Source organism: Urocitellus parryii, chromosome 10 (assembly GCF_045843805.1).
Source record: "Urocitellus parryii isolate mUroPar1 chromosome 10, mUroPar1.hap1, whole genome shotgun sequence".
NCBI lineage: Eukaryota > Metazoa > Chordata > Mammalia > Rodentia > Sciuridae > Urocitellus > Urocitellus parryii.
The window spans coordinates 84,536,425-84,552,366 of NC_135540.1; the positions used below are offsets into that span (position 1 = coordinate 84,536,425).

Below are 15,942 nucleotides of genomic sequence, written 5' to 3' on the forward strand. Positions count from 1 at the left end.
TGTAACAGAAGGTGTCAGGACCCAGAGGAGGCAGAAGGGAAATGGGCTGAGGTGAGAAGGGAGAACACAGATCAGGGGCTTTGAAGGCAAATAGTAAGAACTACGCAGGGAATAACTGATGTGGCCTCCGGACTAGAACTGTCAGGGTTGAATCCTGGCTCCCCACCAATTGGTTATCCAATAGTAGGGAATTCCATTTTCTGGATATTGGTTTCCTCAACTATAAAATGAAGATAATAACAACTCCTACCTCATAGGATATTGTTAGGAGAATTAATTTTATTAATATGGTTAAAGCCCTTGATTCAATGCCTGTTCATAGAATGTGCAATAAATTTCATTATTATTAATATGAGAAGTAATAAGAAGTTTAGAATCAGAATGTGAGCACTGGAAGGAACAGCAGAATCATCTAGTCTAATTCCCTGATTGTACAAATGGAGAAATTGAGGCCCAAAGGTTTTATTATTTATTTGTTTATTTATTTTGCATTCCTGGGAATTGAACCCAGGGCCTGACACATACTTGGCAAGCGTTTTACCACCGAGCTGCAAGCCCATCTCTTTTCAAAACTTTATTTCGACTTAGGATCTCACTAAGTTGCCCAGGCTGGCCTTGAACTTGCAATGCTCCTGCCTCAACCTCCCAAATAGCTGGAATTACAGGCATATGCCAATATACTCAACTCCAGAAAGATTTCAGATTTAAAGAGACAGGGAAAGAGCTAACATGAGACTAATTACTTAAAAGTCAGTACTCTGTAGGTGTGCTACACAAATAGATTTGGGAATCATAAGAATACAGGTGGTGATGGGCTTAGGCTTAGCTCACTGGTAGAGCACTTGCCTAGCATGTGTGAAGCCCTGGGTTTTATCCTCAGAGCGCTCCCCCCCGATCCACCCCCCCACACACACCAAAACAGAATATAGGTGATAATTGAATCTGGGGAAATAAAAAAGTTATTTAGGTAGAACCTAGGGAATGAGTAGAGAGAATGTAGAAAGAAGAAATGGAAAAAAAAAAAGAGTTAGCAAGGGAGACTCAGAGCTAAGCCAGGGAGGTAGGAGAAGAACCAGAAAAGAGTTATGGCGTAGAAGCCAAGACAAGGATTTTGAAGGGTGAAAATGATCAACTGAGTCAAATACTAGAGAGATGAGGAAAGATGATTCTAATGCAAAATGCTAAACCTGAATTCTACTCAAATATAAGTGAAATTTCTACAAGACATTTGCTATGCTGAATGTTTATAACCTCCTTCCAAAATTCATATGTTGCAACTTCACCCCAAAGTGATGGTATTAGGAGGTGTGGCCTTTGAAAGGGGTGATTAGGTCATGAGGGTGGAGCCCTCATGAAAGGGCTTAGTGCACTTATAAGAGGCTGAAGAGACCAGAGTTTCCACTTCCACCAAATGAAGACACAACTAGAATGCGCCATCTATGTACCAGACAGCAGACCCTCACCAGACACTGAATCTGCTGGGGGCTTGGTTTTAGAATTCACAGTCTCCAAAATTGTAAAAAATAAACTCTCTCATTAAAAAGCTGCCCCATTTATGGTATTTTGTAATAGCAGCCTGAACAGATTAAGACAACACTAAATTCTGAAACTTGGCTTTCCCATGTGTAAATATACATAGAGAACATACTGCCATGTTAAAAAAAAAAAATTAAGCTCACACCTTCTAGATTTGGCAATGGAACGAGGTTTTCCACAAGGAGAGAAGTACACAAACTGTATTTCAGACCCTGAAATTAACCTTATTCCTAGAGTCTTTCATGTTAATGTCTGCTGTAACCACAAACAGTACTGGCCTTAGAGAGACATAACATGAATTTTATAATTCTGCTTCTTATAAGGGTCATAGAATGGTTAAGAAAGATAGTACTAAAGGTTGGACTCCTAGCATTGGGGCAAGCCATGGGACTTTTTTCTTCTCTTTCTTGATTCCTTCCATGGATAAATTCGTCTAATTCCATAGCTTTAAAACACCATCTCAATGCTTGAGAGTTACAAAGTTCTATCTCTAATTTGACCTTACCTATAAGCTCCAGTCTTATATGTCTAATTGCTTTCTGTCTTAGTCTATTTTTGTGTTGCTATAACAAAATGCATGGGGATAGATACTTTATAAAAAAAATAGGTTTATTTGGCTTAGAATTCTTGTGGCTCTAAGGTCCAAGCAGCAGGTCCCTGGCATCCTGTCAAGTGTCCCTGGATATATCCTAACATATTGGAGAAGCAGAAAGGAAAACAGCTGTGTTCAGAAAGGGCATGCATGGCAGGTGGCCTTGCCCTCTATCAACCCATTCTCATAAGAACTTAAGTACTCTTAGGAGACCTTCCCACTCCTGCAAAACAACATCAGTACATTCATGAGGGTGGAACCTCCACGACCTAATTTTTCCACTAGGCCCTATCTTTTAAAGGCTCTACTACCTTAACACTGCCTTGCTGGGGACCAAACTTCCAGCACATGAATCTTGTGGGGACAAACCAATCCAAACCACAGCACCTACTCCAGATCATTACTCAGAGATCTAAGGGTCATCCCAAGCATAATCTTTGCTAAATAGAACGTCTGACTTTCTGCTTCTAAACCAGTTCTCAACTCAACACTCTCAATTTTGATAAATTTACATCCATTTCACCAGCAAATTCTCTCAGTTCTGCCTCTAGCACATTTTTCAATGCTCAATCCTCTACCAGATTCCCTGATGTTCCAAGTCACCATCATCTCTCCTTCATCTCACATGCTGCAGGAGTTTCCCAATTGGATGTTCAGCATCCCCTCCAATCTGGTCCCCACACTGCAGTCTGATGAGCTGCTTAATACACAAATTATATGTTAACTGTTTTCTTATAAGTCCCCAAATAGCTTCCCTTTATACTTAGACTAAAACCCAAACTTCATTACAACAACAACACCCAAAATCCCTCTCACTCTCTTGACTTCTCACTCCACCCTTCCCTTGCTCACTGTGCACCAGCTTTGACCCTGGTTTCTTTCTGTTCCTCAGCTCGTTTCTGACATGATACTAGCCATTTCCTCTATGGGAATGCTCATCCCATCCTGCTCCCTTCTCCTCCACTCATCTCACTGTGGCCCCTGTCTGTTACTGTCATCTTTGAGAAGCCTTCCTGTTCGTCCTGGCTAGAATCACTCTATCACCTCACCTGGCTTTTGTACCTGAGCACTTATTGATAGTGACATTTTCTTATTTATTTTTATGTATATTGGCCGTCTATTTTCCATTGGAATCTAAGTTTTCTGAGAGCAAACATTTTTATCTGTCTGGTTTGCTACTGGGTTCCCAGTCTCTCAATAGTGTGTACACCCAGTATGCTCTGAATAAATAAATAAAGGTTCAGGAAAGGAGAAGGAAAATAAATGCAGGGAGCCCTATGACATGAAGCTATCTGGTATGTAAGTTAGACTGCTCAACTACAGCTCTTAGCCCAAGGGAAAATGCTCTTCCCTTGCTTGGCCAGAATGCCCTAGGAAGTGCCCTCTGCTTAGGTTTTTCTCTCCAGACTTCCCACATTTCACTTTACCTGGGGATTGGTTTCACCTGGGGATAAACCCACCTATCTAGATGATTAACACTTCATTTACCTTCTTGGGTGGAGAAACCATCCACAGAAGAGGTTTGGACATTTTACAAGCTGGGGGCCAATGAGTTTGACTAGCCTGGACAATAGTGAGACCCTATCTCAAAAAAAAAAATCAAAAATAAAGAACACATTTTGCAAGAAATATATACATATAAACAGCAAGGAGAGCTATTTTTCACAAGGTAATTGACTTAATCCACTCAGGGTGCTTTAATATCATAGACTCAGCGGCTTAGACAACAATTTATTTTTCACAGTTCTAGAGGCTGGGAATTCCAAGATGAAGATGTTGGCAGATTTAGTGTCTGGCAAAGGCTCACTTGCAGGTTCCAGATGGCTGTCTTCTGGCTGTGTCCTCACATGGCAGAAAGGAAATTCTCCGGGTTCTCTTTTATAAGGGCATTAGTCCCATTAAGGAGGACTTCACCTCACGACCTAATCATTGTGTTAGTCAGCTTTCTGTCACTGTGACAAAATACCTGAGAAGAATGGCTTAAAGAAGAATGAACTGTTTTTGGCTCATGGTTTCAGAGGTTTTAGGTCACAGTTTCATTGCTTGTGAACCTGTGATGAGGCTGAAATGTCATTGTATGGAAAAGAAAAGCTGCTTACCTAATGGGTAAGCAGGAAGCAGGAGGTGAGGGTGGGGTCTTAACATCCCTTTCAAGGGCATGCTCATGAATTAGTAAACTCCCTTCCATTAGGCCCAACCTGTTACAAGTTCCACCACCTTCCAATAGTACCACATGCTGGTGACCAAGTCTTCAACTATGGCCTCTGAGGGACATTAAAGATCCAAACCATAACCACCACCCAAAGACTTCACCTCCTGAAATCATCACTTTGGGGGTTAGGATTTCAACATAGCAATTTTAGGAGGAACACAAACAGGCTATAACAGTAATGATAATCTGTTGCACACAGTGCCCATACTTACTATGAAGATCCAGTCAAGAGGAGTGGTCTGGGGGCCTGGGGTTGTAGCTCAGTGGTAGAACACTCGCCTAGCATGTGTGAGGCACTGGGTTTGATCCTCAGCACCACATAAAAATAAATAAATAAAATAAAGATATTAAACAAAAAGAAGTGGTCTGGGGTGTGACACATGTGCCTAAGCGGCTGCAGTATGACATTATTTGCTGAGTTTATCGTGGATGAGAGCAAGAACTCCTGGCAGAATGCCATCTGTATCGCTCAGGCCACAATACCAAGAACTTACATGGAGGACTCCAGGCATCCTCTCCATCATCGAGGACTTTAGTATCCCTACCAAGACTCATCATTCAACACCCCTCTCTGTTCCACGATTCTGTCATCTCCAGTGTCTACCATGTTTCATTCACATTGTCACACTCTGAACCTTATCATCACCCCTAACTCTTCTACTCCTGAAGCATTAAGCCCTATGACTTAAGGATACTTGATGTTCTGCTCACAACATCCCAACCTTCTAGTTTTCATATTCACTTATTCCCATTGCACTTGCTTTTCATCTCCACCAGGACACCCTCAAACCTTGACTTCCGACATCTTAGGCCCCTTCTGAGACTTCCTTCACTAGTCATCCATACCCTTGCTTTCCTCCACGTATCTTTTCAAGACCCCACCCTCAACCCTAGTACAGTCCAGTGCCTTCCTTCCCATTTCTAACTACCTACCCCCAGAGTACTGTGCCCTAATGGAGAAAATTGCATAGTGATTTAGTCTGGTGGCACTATGAACTTCTAAGGTAAATGGGCTCCCTTGACCAAATGGCAATCCTATATGCCTCTCCCCAAACCCACAAATGACAGACAAACCTTATTGAGGCTTCTTTATCTCTCCTGAGTACTCATACTCAGCAAATAGCTGCCTCTTCTCTATCAGAGGGGAATCGGAGGTTTTTATGTATAAAATCTTTCCGATTTCTTCCCTCCATGTGTAAATGCAAAGATGTGCATCCACAGCTGTGAGGAGACTCGTGGTTGTCACCAGAATCTATTCTTCCTTCTTTCTGGACATGCGGCTCCATCATGTTTCTCAATCTCCCTTGTAGTTCAGTGTTCTCATGTGACTACATTTTTTACCAATAGAATTTGAGCATTCATGTTATATACCACTCCTATGCCTGGCCAATGCAAATGTCCCACAGGCATATACACAGGATCTCTTTTTCTGGCAAACTGTTCAATGATATGGAAATCAGGTGTTGAAGATAATGGAACTGCTATCAGCCTTAGTGTTTAAATAACTGCATGGAAAAACTGACTACCTGACTGTAAAAACTGCCTTTACTATGATGTGAGATACAAAGTTTGTGTTTGCATCAATACAAGGTAGGTTTTATTGGTTATAGTAGTTTAACCTGCCATAATTAATTCAATATCTACTTTTCTTCTATCGGTTCTTAGTGAAGGAAAGTGACTCTCTCCTGTTCTGCCCCAGGGAATCCCTCTCCATGAACTCTGGACTCCAGCCCCATCTCCAGTCCTTATTTCATCACTTATTTACTCTGTCTCCTAGGCCTTCACCTTATCCTTTCCTGGCTCTTTCCCCTTAGCACACAGACACGATGGCAACTGTTTTAAAAGGAAAAAAATCTTATATGATTTGATACTCTTCTTATCTAGATTTGTCTTTTCTCCTTTCATTGATGGTTCAGTACCCCCACTCTACTCCTCCTAGCCCTTGCCCCTCTTCGATCTGGGCTCATCCCCACCAGTGTTCTGAAACTGTTCCAGATCAGCCCAGTGACCTGACGGGCTCTGGTCCTGTTTCACTTCTTATCTCCCCTGGCAGCATCTCCAGAAAGCTGTTCCTCCTTCTGCTCCTGTGCTTCTGTGATATGGTGCTTCTCTCTCCCTCTAGCTGCGCCTTCCAAGTCTCCTTGACAGGTCTCAGTTCCTCTTTCTCTTTGGCAAATGTGGATGCAGTGTCTACCTTCCCTGCCCACTGTGTGTGTGTGTGTGTATATATATATATATATATATATATATATATATATATATATATATATATGTGTGTGTGTGTGTGTGTGTACATATACATAGATATTTACATATATAAATGTACATATATAAATACATATATACAAACATATAAATATGAAAATATATACACATATATACATGTATTGTTATAAGTAATTTTATCCTCACCTGTGGTTTAAATAATCATTTATACATGATAAAGTCATACATCCTTGGTGCCCAGAACTTACATTGCCAACTGACTTTTAGATGTTTCTATTTTTATAGCCTCAAACCTAATATAAACCCTAACTGAAATTATCATCCTATTTCCAAGAACTCCTCCTCCTACATTTTCTATCCAGGTAGATAGATGCTAATAGGCATCCACTCAGCTACTCAGCCTGGGTGCATAGGAATAAGCCAAGCAGGATCCTCATCCTATAGGTAGGATCCTCTGGCTTCAAATGCTACTGAATTCACCTAGTAAATCTCTCTCAAATCCATCTGTTCATTTCCTTTTCTCGGCCACTGCTGAACTCAACCCTGTTTATCCCTTTCCTGGGTATTCTCAGTAACTTCTAGATTATTCTCCCTGCTGGCAGCTTCACCTCCCTCCCCTCCCTCCTCCAGCCTAAAGATCTGATTTTCTTGTTCATTCATGTCATTTTTGCTTGAATGTCAGGGTTTCGTTGTTGTTGTTGTTGTCTTTTGTGGTACTAGGAGTTGAGCCAAGGGGTGCTCTCTTACTAAGCTATCTCTCCAACCCTTTTTATTTTATTTTGAGAAAGGATCTAAGTTACAGAGGCTGGACTTAAACCTGCAAATTTCTTGCCTCCACCTCCCAAGTACCTGGGATTACAAGTGTGTGTTTGGTTCTTGAGTGCCTTTTCAAATGAAAAAATAATATATTCTCATTGTAAAATACTCAAATCATTTATAAGGCTATTTTTAAAAAGTTAAAGTCACCCCTCAGGCAATCCTCAAATCTAATCCCCAAATACACATTTCTTTTTCTAAAACAGTCTTGGCAGCATGATGACACATGCCTCAAATCATAGTAACTCAGGAGGCTGAGACAGGATTGCAAATTTGAGGCCATCCTGGGCAATTTAGGGAGATCTTGTATCAAAATTAAGAAAATAAATAAATTAATTAAAAGGGCTGGGGATGTAGCTCAGTGGTAGAGTACCCCTAGGTTCAATCCCCATTACAATAAAAAGTAAAAATAATAAAAATAGAATCTTATTAAACATGCTGTAATTTTATTTTAAGAAGTACTTTTTCATTTAAATATCTCTAAAATCAAAATGTGTCATGCAATCAGTACTGTCTTAGGTTTGGTTAAATACAGCAATGCTCTGCAATGTGTTCTTTTTACTCATTAATATTGTTCATGATTTCAAACCAATATTTACCTCCAGGAGGCCATTCTAAAAACCAAATCTGGTCAGCTTGCTAACCTCTGGAAAATTCTTCAAAGGCTCTGTTTTCCTTCCCCTAAAACTTTCATTCTGACTGCCGCCTTACTTTTACAGTTTCCTGAACATCATACATTCTCTTCCTTAAGGCTAAGCAGGCCAAGCAGGTCTCTTTTCAGTTAGTTCCCCAAAACAGCTAAGCTAAGCCAAGTCAGATCTCTTTGCCTTTGCACCAATGTGTCTTCTACTTTAAAGGTTTTTCTCACCTTTACTCAAAGATGCCTCTTATTGAAAAATTGTCCTGATCTGCCAAGCTGAGCCTCAGTTCTTTAACACTTCCCTTCAACTTCCAAACATGGTGTATGCCTTTGTTAAATCACTTGCCAAGAGAAAGTATTAGTGGTCAGGTTCATGACATTTATCTTGTCTGTTGCTCCCAATGTAAAAGAGAGTTCTCAAGCTCACTTTCTTCTTTATAGCCATTTCCAGCAGTGTGGGCACAAAATAATTGTTCCATAAATATTTTTGGAAATCATGAACTAGATATGAGGGAAGCAGGAAAATACTTCCTGCTATAAGGTACAGAACATTCTTAATTAGAATCCCCTTATCCTGGAACAAGAGAGACAAAGAGGAGGAGAGGTCTGGATGCTTAACCACCAGGGTGCCCAGAAATCTGAAGCAATTGGACAATTTAATTTTTGTTCCCTATTTTCTACTTCTGCAGACCTTCTATCTGCAAGTAACTCCATCCTGATTTCAACAATCACATCTTTGATGACCCCCCACTTCCTCTAATTTTTTTTAAGTGCTTCAAATCCAAGCCTCATTCTCTCTATGACTTTGCAGCAAGTCTTTTATTTTGATGTTTTGAAGAGTACCTACGAAGAAGCTGGGTGCTATGGCATATGCCTGTAATCCCAGAGAGTTCAAAGCCAGCTCCAGCAAAATCGAGGTGTTAAGCAACTCAATGAGACCCTATCTAAAATACAAAATAGGGCTGGGGATGTGGCTCAGTGGTTGAGTGCCCCTGAGTTCAATCCTGGATACAAAAAAAAAAAAAAAAAAAGGAAAGAAAGAAAGAAAAGAAAACCTGGCCACTCTAAAATACCTACCTGTGTTTTCCATTTGGACTCCCTCCTGCCCTACATGTGGTTATACCTCAGTTAATTCCACCAAGACTCAACACTAGGAAATAAATACAAAAGAAAGCTGAAGTTTAATACAAAACATTTATTTTAATAACTATTCTAAAGGCTTGATGTTATGTGGAGATATCTGTGGAAACAATTTCCCCCCTCAACCCACTATTGGATTTAAATTCTAGAAAATACCAAAAATAGACAAAAAATGAAATTTGGGATGTAGCTCAATAGTAGAACACTTTTCTAGCATGTTGTCAGACTCTGGTTCAATCTCTAGTACTTCAATAAATAAATAAATATTTCCATTTCTTCTTTCTGACCGAGATAATTTAAAGCCAGAGATTCCAACTCATTCATGGAAAAGTACCAGGGGTAGTGTTGGAGATTTTAAATAAAGCTCAGCTAATGTGGCCTATATGGCAGTTACTAAGATTGGCCCATGCTAAAATATCTTGACTACTGTAGGGCCAGCATACTTTCAATACTTTATCTTGGCAAAAACAACTGGGGCTCATGCAAAACAGAAGGAAAAGGAAGAAAAGTGGAAAAACGAGAAGAGTACAAGAGACAAGAGTGTCAAGTGACAGGAGAGGAGAATTTATAATGAGAAATGCAGCAGTTATGAGAGGATTCTATGAAATAGACATGTGCTGTAGCAGCTGGGGCTGAAAGGTAAATAAGACTGTCTTGTATTGAAAAGAAATAGGAAGGCTGACCTAAAGAACGAGAGGGCTTGGAGTGAAAATAGGTAAATATGTTGATTAAACACTGAAAAGCTCAGTGGGCTTGTGAACAGGGCTGATAAAGAACAGGGAGAGGCACACAGGATCTCAAAGACTAAATAGATCAACACTTGGACAGAGAAAAGGTAACAGCTGTTGGGGGTCCGGGAGAGTGCTGTAATTCTACCATCTTGAAGAGGATAATGACAAAAGTCAGCTCTTCTTTACAAATGGTCTTGATTTGGGTTCAGTTCATAGTCCTTCAATGGAGAATTAGAGTCAAGCCTTCATTCTACCTAACATTAGGAACAGTGGGGTCAAATCAGCCTAGTCTGTCTGTATTTTCAGCATTTTGAGCATGGAGGGAAACTTACATTACAAAAGCAAAGACTTCGCCAGTTAAACCAACCTAAACACAATGCGTATCTCTTCTGTTCACACATTTTAGACTAAATATAAACAAAATAATCCTAAAGAACTGGCTGAGACACAATTCCTATTCATTTGGGCTCCCAAGACAATAAATAATTCAACAGTTTTTTGTGTTTTTTTTTTCCTTGCATCTTAAGGTGAGAAAATTATGTAGGAAAAAGAAAGGCAGATACTAATATTAGCTTGTAATTTTCAGTCATTTCTTTTTCAGTACAGACACCGGTTGGTGTATTTGGACACCATAAAGCCCGTAGCCCAATGAGCAGCCACATCTGTATCTCCATATCAAGAAAGATTTGGTTTGGACGCAATGTAAGTTCCCTGGATTTCAGTACTGCCCCCCCCCCAATCTGAAATTATTCCCTGACATTGGTAAAACGGAAAGGCACCTTCTGGAGAAATCGCAGACTGCCGTCCCCATCGACTTGGGTCATAACTTGAACTGCTCATGGAGAGGGCAGGAACAGACCTTGAATTGCTTTTGTTTCCTGCCAGGCGGGGACTCACAGGAGCGGCCGGTCGCCTACCTGCTTTCCACTTCCCGGGCCGGGAGTGACCGTGCGTCCTGCCGAGAGGTTCGCTGCCCGCCGAGGTTCACTCCCGACCTCACCTACCGGTGCTCTCCGCGCCTCTGACCAGCCTGACTCATCCGGGATGGGTGGGGGAGACCTCAGAGGGCGGAGGGACAGGAGGAGGCGGGCCGGGCCCTTCCCCCAGAGCCAGGGAGGAGGCGTCTCCAGGGCAGGTGAAACCGACTCCGACCTATCCCGGGAACTTTCGGTGCGGGGACTCGCAGCTAGAGGCCCGCGCTGCGCTGGGGCCGCGGGGGAGCCGCCCTCTCCCATCCGGGCTGCGCGCTGGGGCTCAGCCTGGGGGCTGCCCCCTGAGGACCCTCGGCCCTCCTGGAGCGCTCGTTGGCTGCGGGCAGCGCTGGCCTCAGCGGCTGATGGAGGCGGGTGGTGCCGCCCAGGGCGCAGGTGACACTCTCGCGGCCAGGGTTTCTGCTGTAAGGGAAGACCACTGGAAGGGCAGGACGCAGACTCCTCGTGGGCAAGGGGCAAGGCAGCGATGGCCCTAGAGCTGAGCCAGGAGGCACTACTGGACTTTCTGTGCCAGGCTGGGGGCCGAGTGACCAACGCCGCCCTGCTGAGCCACTTCAAGAGCTTTATCCGAGACCCCGACGCGTCCCCCAGCCAGCACCAGCAACGCCGCGAGCTCTTCAAAGGCTTCGTCAACTCGGTCGCCGCAGTGCGCCAGGACCCCGACGGCACCAAGTACGTCGTGCTCAAGAGGAGGTATAGGGACCTTTTGGGGGAGGAGGGGCTGCAGCGACCCCGCGAGCCGCCTGCTGCCGCTGCCCCTGCAAGGGGAACTGCGCCCAGCTCCCCGCCGAGGGCACGCCGCGGGGAGCCTCAGCCACCGCAGTCTCGGCGGCGGCGGCGGCGGCGCGACACGGAGCCAGAGGAGGAGCCAGCAGGTACCGCAGCCCTAGCCGAGGTCGCAGGTTGCAATGGACTCCCGCCCAGAAGAACCCGGGAAGCGACCAGGGAAGACGGCGGCCAGAGGCTCAGCCCCGGCCGAAGGGCTCCGGTGCCGGTGGCTACGGCGGCAGCTGCAGCCAGGTGCGCGGCGGCGGAGACGCAGGGCCGCTGCTGCTGGGAATGTCTCCAGAACAGCCTGGGGGAGCTCCCGGAAGTGCCGCCACTCGGAGCACTCCCGGACCCTGCCACTGCCAAGGAGAAGCCCGCGCGAGCTCAGTCTGCTCAGGATGACTGCGGGGCTCCAAGGCAGCTGCCAGAAGGCGCTCGGGCTGAGCCCACGCGGGTGCCTGCAACGCCCCGCTCGCCTCCCGCCATCACCGAAGCTGCTGAGTGCAGGGTATCTCCTCCAGTTCTCCTGCCCCGCCCCACCCCTCCAGGAGACCGACCAGAGCTGTTGACCTCTGGTTCCCTGCACCATTCCACTCTGCAACTGCAGCAGCAGCGCACTCGAGAATGGGTAGCCAGACACCCTCAGATGCCCCAGACCAGGGACCAGGGTCCCATTCGGGCCTGGTCAGTGCTGCCGGACAACTTTCTCAGGATTCCCTTGGAGCCAAACTTAGAGACTAAATCACCGCTGTCAGAGCTCCCTCATTTCTCTCATTCTCTCTTTCCTGTGGTTCCTGAAGAGTCCCCAGGTTCTTGGCCAGGGAATCCTCCACAGGCTGTCTTTCGTAGCATTCGTTGTCAGTTATCCCTCCAAGATCTGGATGACTTTGTGGACCAGGAGAGCCACGGCAGTGAGGAGAGCAGCAGTGGGCCCAAAGAGTCCCCTGGGGGTTCTGAAGAGGGGTTACAAGTTGCCTTGGGAACCCCAGTTTGGGGAAAGCTCAGGAATCCAGCTGGGGGCCTATCTGTACCTCCAAAGAAAGGCAGCCCTCAGAGTCCTCAGGGCCTCAGGAACAGAGGGAACGGTCATACCTCTCAACAAGTTCCAACAGGGGCTAAAGGCCCCCCACACCACTCCCAGGAGCCTTTGCCTTGGCCAGCTCCCAAGTTAAGGAGGTCTCTCAGAAGGAGCTTTAGGGCAGGCAAGGCCAAACTGTCTTCCTCTGATGAAGAGTACCTTGATGAGGACTTGCTGAAAAGGAGTCGGCGCCCACCACGCCTGAGGAAACCTTCCAAGGCAGGAACAATGCCCAGCCCAAGGGTGGATGCAGCTTTGACACTGAAACTGGCAGACACTAGGGTCTCCAGTGGGAATGGGTCTGCCACCTTGGTACCCCACAGAACTTCTGAGCACAAGTCATCACTGGTCCCCCTAGATGCCAGGGAGCATGAATGGATTGTGAAGCTTGCCAGTGGCTCTTGGATTCAGGTGTTGACACTGTTTTGGGAGGACCCTCAGTTGGCTTTGCACAAAGACTTCTTGACTGGATACACTGCCTTGCACTGGATAGCCAAACATGGCAACGTTGAGGCCCTTCAGGACTTAGTCTCAGGAGCACGGAAGACAGGGATCGTGCTTGATGTAAATGTGAAGTCTAGTTGTGGGTATACCCCACTACACCTTGCAGCCATTCATGGCCGCCAGGGAGTCATCAAACTGCTAGTGCAAAAGTTGTCTTCTCGGGTGAATGTCCGGGACAGCAGTGGAAAGAAACCATGGCAATATCTGACCAGTAATACCTCTGGGGAAATATGGCAGCTGCTGGGAGCTCCTCGGGGCAAGCCCATTTTCTCTGTATATCCCTTAGTCCAAAGCTCTTCCCCCACTAGGAAGGCCAAGAGCCGGGAAGTATCTAGAAATGTCACCCGAAAGACTTCCTTAGCTGCACTACTCAAAAGTCACCACAACAAATGGAAACTGGCCAACCAGTATGAGAAATTCCCTACTCCACGGGTAGAAGAGTGTAGTGACTGAGGTGGGCCCGTCTCTCCAACATGCAGCAACCACACTCTCATCTTTGAGAACTCAGAGAATTCAGGGAGAATAGAAAAGCAGCTGAGGGGTTGGTAAAGAGAGAGGTCAAGTGGAATGGCCTCCCTGGGTTTCCTGTCAGCACAGTGGACCTTAGGAGCCATCTCAGCTTTGTGAAGGCTCATGTTCTTGGACCAGTGAAGCCTAGCCAAGTGGCAAAGCCAGCACTCACAACTCAGGAGGTATTCTAGCATTTCCTTTGCCAGTGGAAATTTTAGGCACAGTAAGCTACATTGTTTTTTTGAAGCAGCAATCCTAGGCCTTGGCTAGAAAGGTAACAGATGTCCAACAAAAAAAGAAGCAATTCAAAGAATGCCAAAACTCAGGGTGGGGGGCGGGGGGAACCCCTCTCTGGCTAGTAGCTCTCTGGCATCTATTAATTTGGAGAATAAATCTTGGCAGAGCATGGAAAGCACCAGGTTTGAAATCAGATGGCTTTCTTTTTCTTGATATGTTTTCTTGGCATTCAAATCAGTGTAATAAAATTATTACTGGTGAGTACAATTTGATTTAAGAGATTCCTCAGCCTTGGGCCTGAATCTTCTCAATTGAACCTGTGATAGCTAATGCACAGAGCAATGAGTGCCTTCCCTCTTTTGGGTTTCTTCACTGATGAGAGAAGTAGGTGGGTAAGGTCCAACTTCAACCTTGATTCTACTCCCTATAGAGAAATGAATGTCAGTTAGGCCCTGCTTTTTGTATCAACCCGAAGGGAACTTTCCAAATGTATAAAGCATGTGGCTTATTTGCATAGTGACTGAAACCATCTTTCAGGGAAACTCCCTGTGCCACAGAATTATTAGTAGTAGTTTCAATAGGTTTGAATGGCCAACATTGGTATTAATAGAAGAGGGGAATGATTTCACTCTGGGGAAGTCATAAGGGTTAAGAGAAAAGTTCCTCCCCAGCAGAAGTTCCCTGAGCTGCTAAATATAATTTTATTTGCACTAAACTTGATGCCAATTAGGATTAAATATTAGCTTTGAAGTACTGTATAACTAACTAGAAATGTTCCTTTTAATTGTGTATAAGGGACTGATCGTTGTGGATATTTGCAATGAGAGAATGGCTAGTCTATGAACTGCAGCACAACATTGAGATTTTTGAATGTAAATTCAAAGAGGGCTGAAAAATTAAATGTTCAAGTGGAAATTCTTAATTTTTTATAATGCTGTGTTTTTAAAATATTTTTGTTTCTTTGGTTATTTCCCCCATTAAAAGGTCAGCAAACCTTTATAATTCATTATACTATACTTATGGCTAATGTTCTTTATAAAATTGTGTCTCAGTGAGTGTCAAATATTTTTATTTCTTTGTATTTTTACTTTATACTTTGAAGTAAGTCAACCTCTTTTCCTCATCCCCTTTTCTCTCCCTCTTTCTGCAGAACTGGGGATCCAACCCAGGGCCTCACACATGCTGGACTAGCAGCTCTACCACTGAGCTACACCCCTAAACCCTATCTTTTTTTTTGGGGGGGGGAAGGGGCTTCTTTCCAAAAATATTACTATTTAAAGGATGAAAATTTGGCAAACCAAATCTAGAAAAGAAGAAAAAAAAATGACAGATAGTGGGGGCATGCTCTAGAGGGATGAAAATTTAAAAGAATTCAAGATAGACATCTATATAAATACTAAATGTCAACTTCTTTTAAAAGTCAAGGAACATTTTTGCCATATTGTTATCACTATATGAATTTAGGTAACAACAAATATTTTGCATAATAGTGTGGGATTTGTAAAGGTGAGCAGCACGTGACTTTTCGACTCTTGAAACTTAATATTTAACAATATTTATTTTAATGCTTCACAAATTTGAGTATCATCCTTGTGCAGGGGCCAGGCTAATCTTCTCTGTATCATTCCAATTTTAGTATATGTGCTGCCAAAGCAAGCAAACATTTAATAATATTTATTCTTGATTGCTTTGTACCTTGTCTTGCTCCCGAGGTGCCTTTTAAAGCTGCACTGTATCAGATAAAAGCTTGTAAAATTAGGCAAGATGAAAAAAGGTGGTACCAGGAATGACGACAAACAACTGCAGCATAAGCCAAAAGTTGCGAAGTGTCCTAAGCCAGGAATTAGACACTCTGGAAGATATCAGAGGAGGGGGAGAGAAGGGGTAAGAGGAGGGGAAAGGGAGGGGCAAGGAAGGAAAGGGGAAGGAGAGGAGAGAGAGGGAGGAAAGAGAGAAAGAA

At 44.1% G+C, this 15,942-nt stretch overlaps 1 protein-coding gene and 1 non-coding gene across 3 annotated transcripts; one reads left to right on the plus strand and one right to left on the minus strand.

The window, feature by feature from the left end:
• Window positions 1-11,351: 11,351 nt before the first annotated feature.
• Sowahb (sosondowah ankyrin repeat domain family member B) lies at window positions 11,352-13,688 on the plus strand. Of its 2 annotated transcripts, XM_026403131.2 has the most exons (2): window positions 11,352-11,633; window positions 11,709-13,688. In XM_026403131.2, the coding sequence occupies exons 1-2, from the start codon at window positions 11,352-11,354 to the stop codon at window positions 13,686-13,688; spliced, it is 2,262 nt and encodes a 753-aa protein (XP_026258916.2). The 2 variants fall into 2 exon arrangements, with proteins under 2 accessions (XP_026258916.2, XP_026258915.2); XM_026403130.2 differs by having other exon boundaries at window positions 11,352-13,688.
• Window positions 13,689-15,535: 1,847 nt separating this feature from the next.
• On the minus strand, window positions 15,536-15,638 carry LOC113192905 (U6 spliceosomal RNA). The gene has a single exon (XR_003302077.1). It is a non-coding gene; the product is annotated as a U6 spliceosomal RNA (small nuclear RNA).
• Window positions 15,639-15,942: the final 304 nt, after the last annotated feature.

What these genes read in the sequence shown, in the direction of transcription:
- Sowahb (XM_026403130.2), top strand. Translation starts at nt 11,352, where the DNA reads ATGGCCCTAGAGCTGAGCCAGGAGGCACTACTGGACTTTCTGTGCCAG.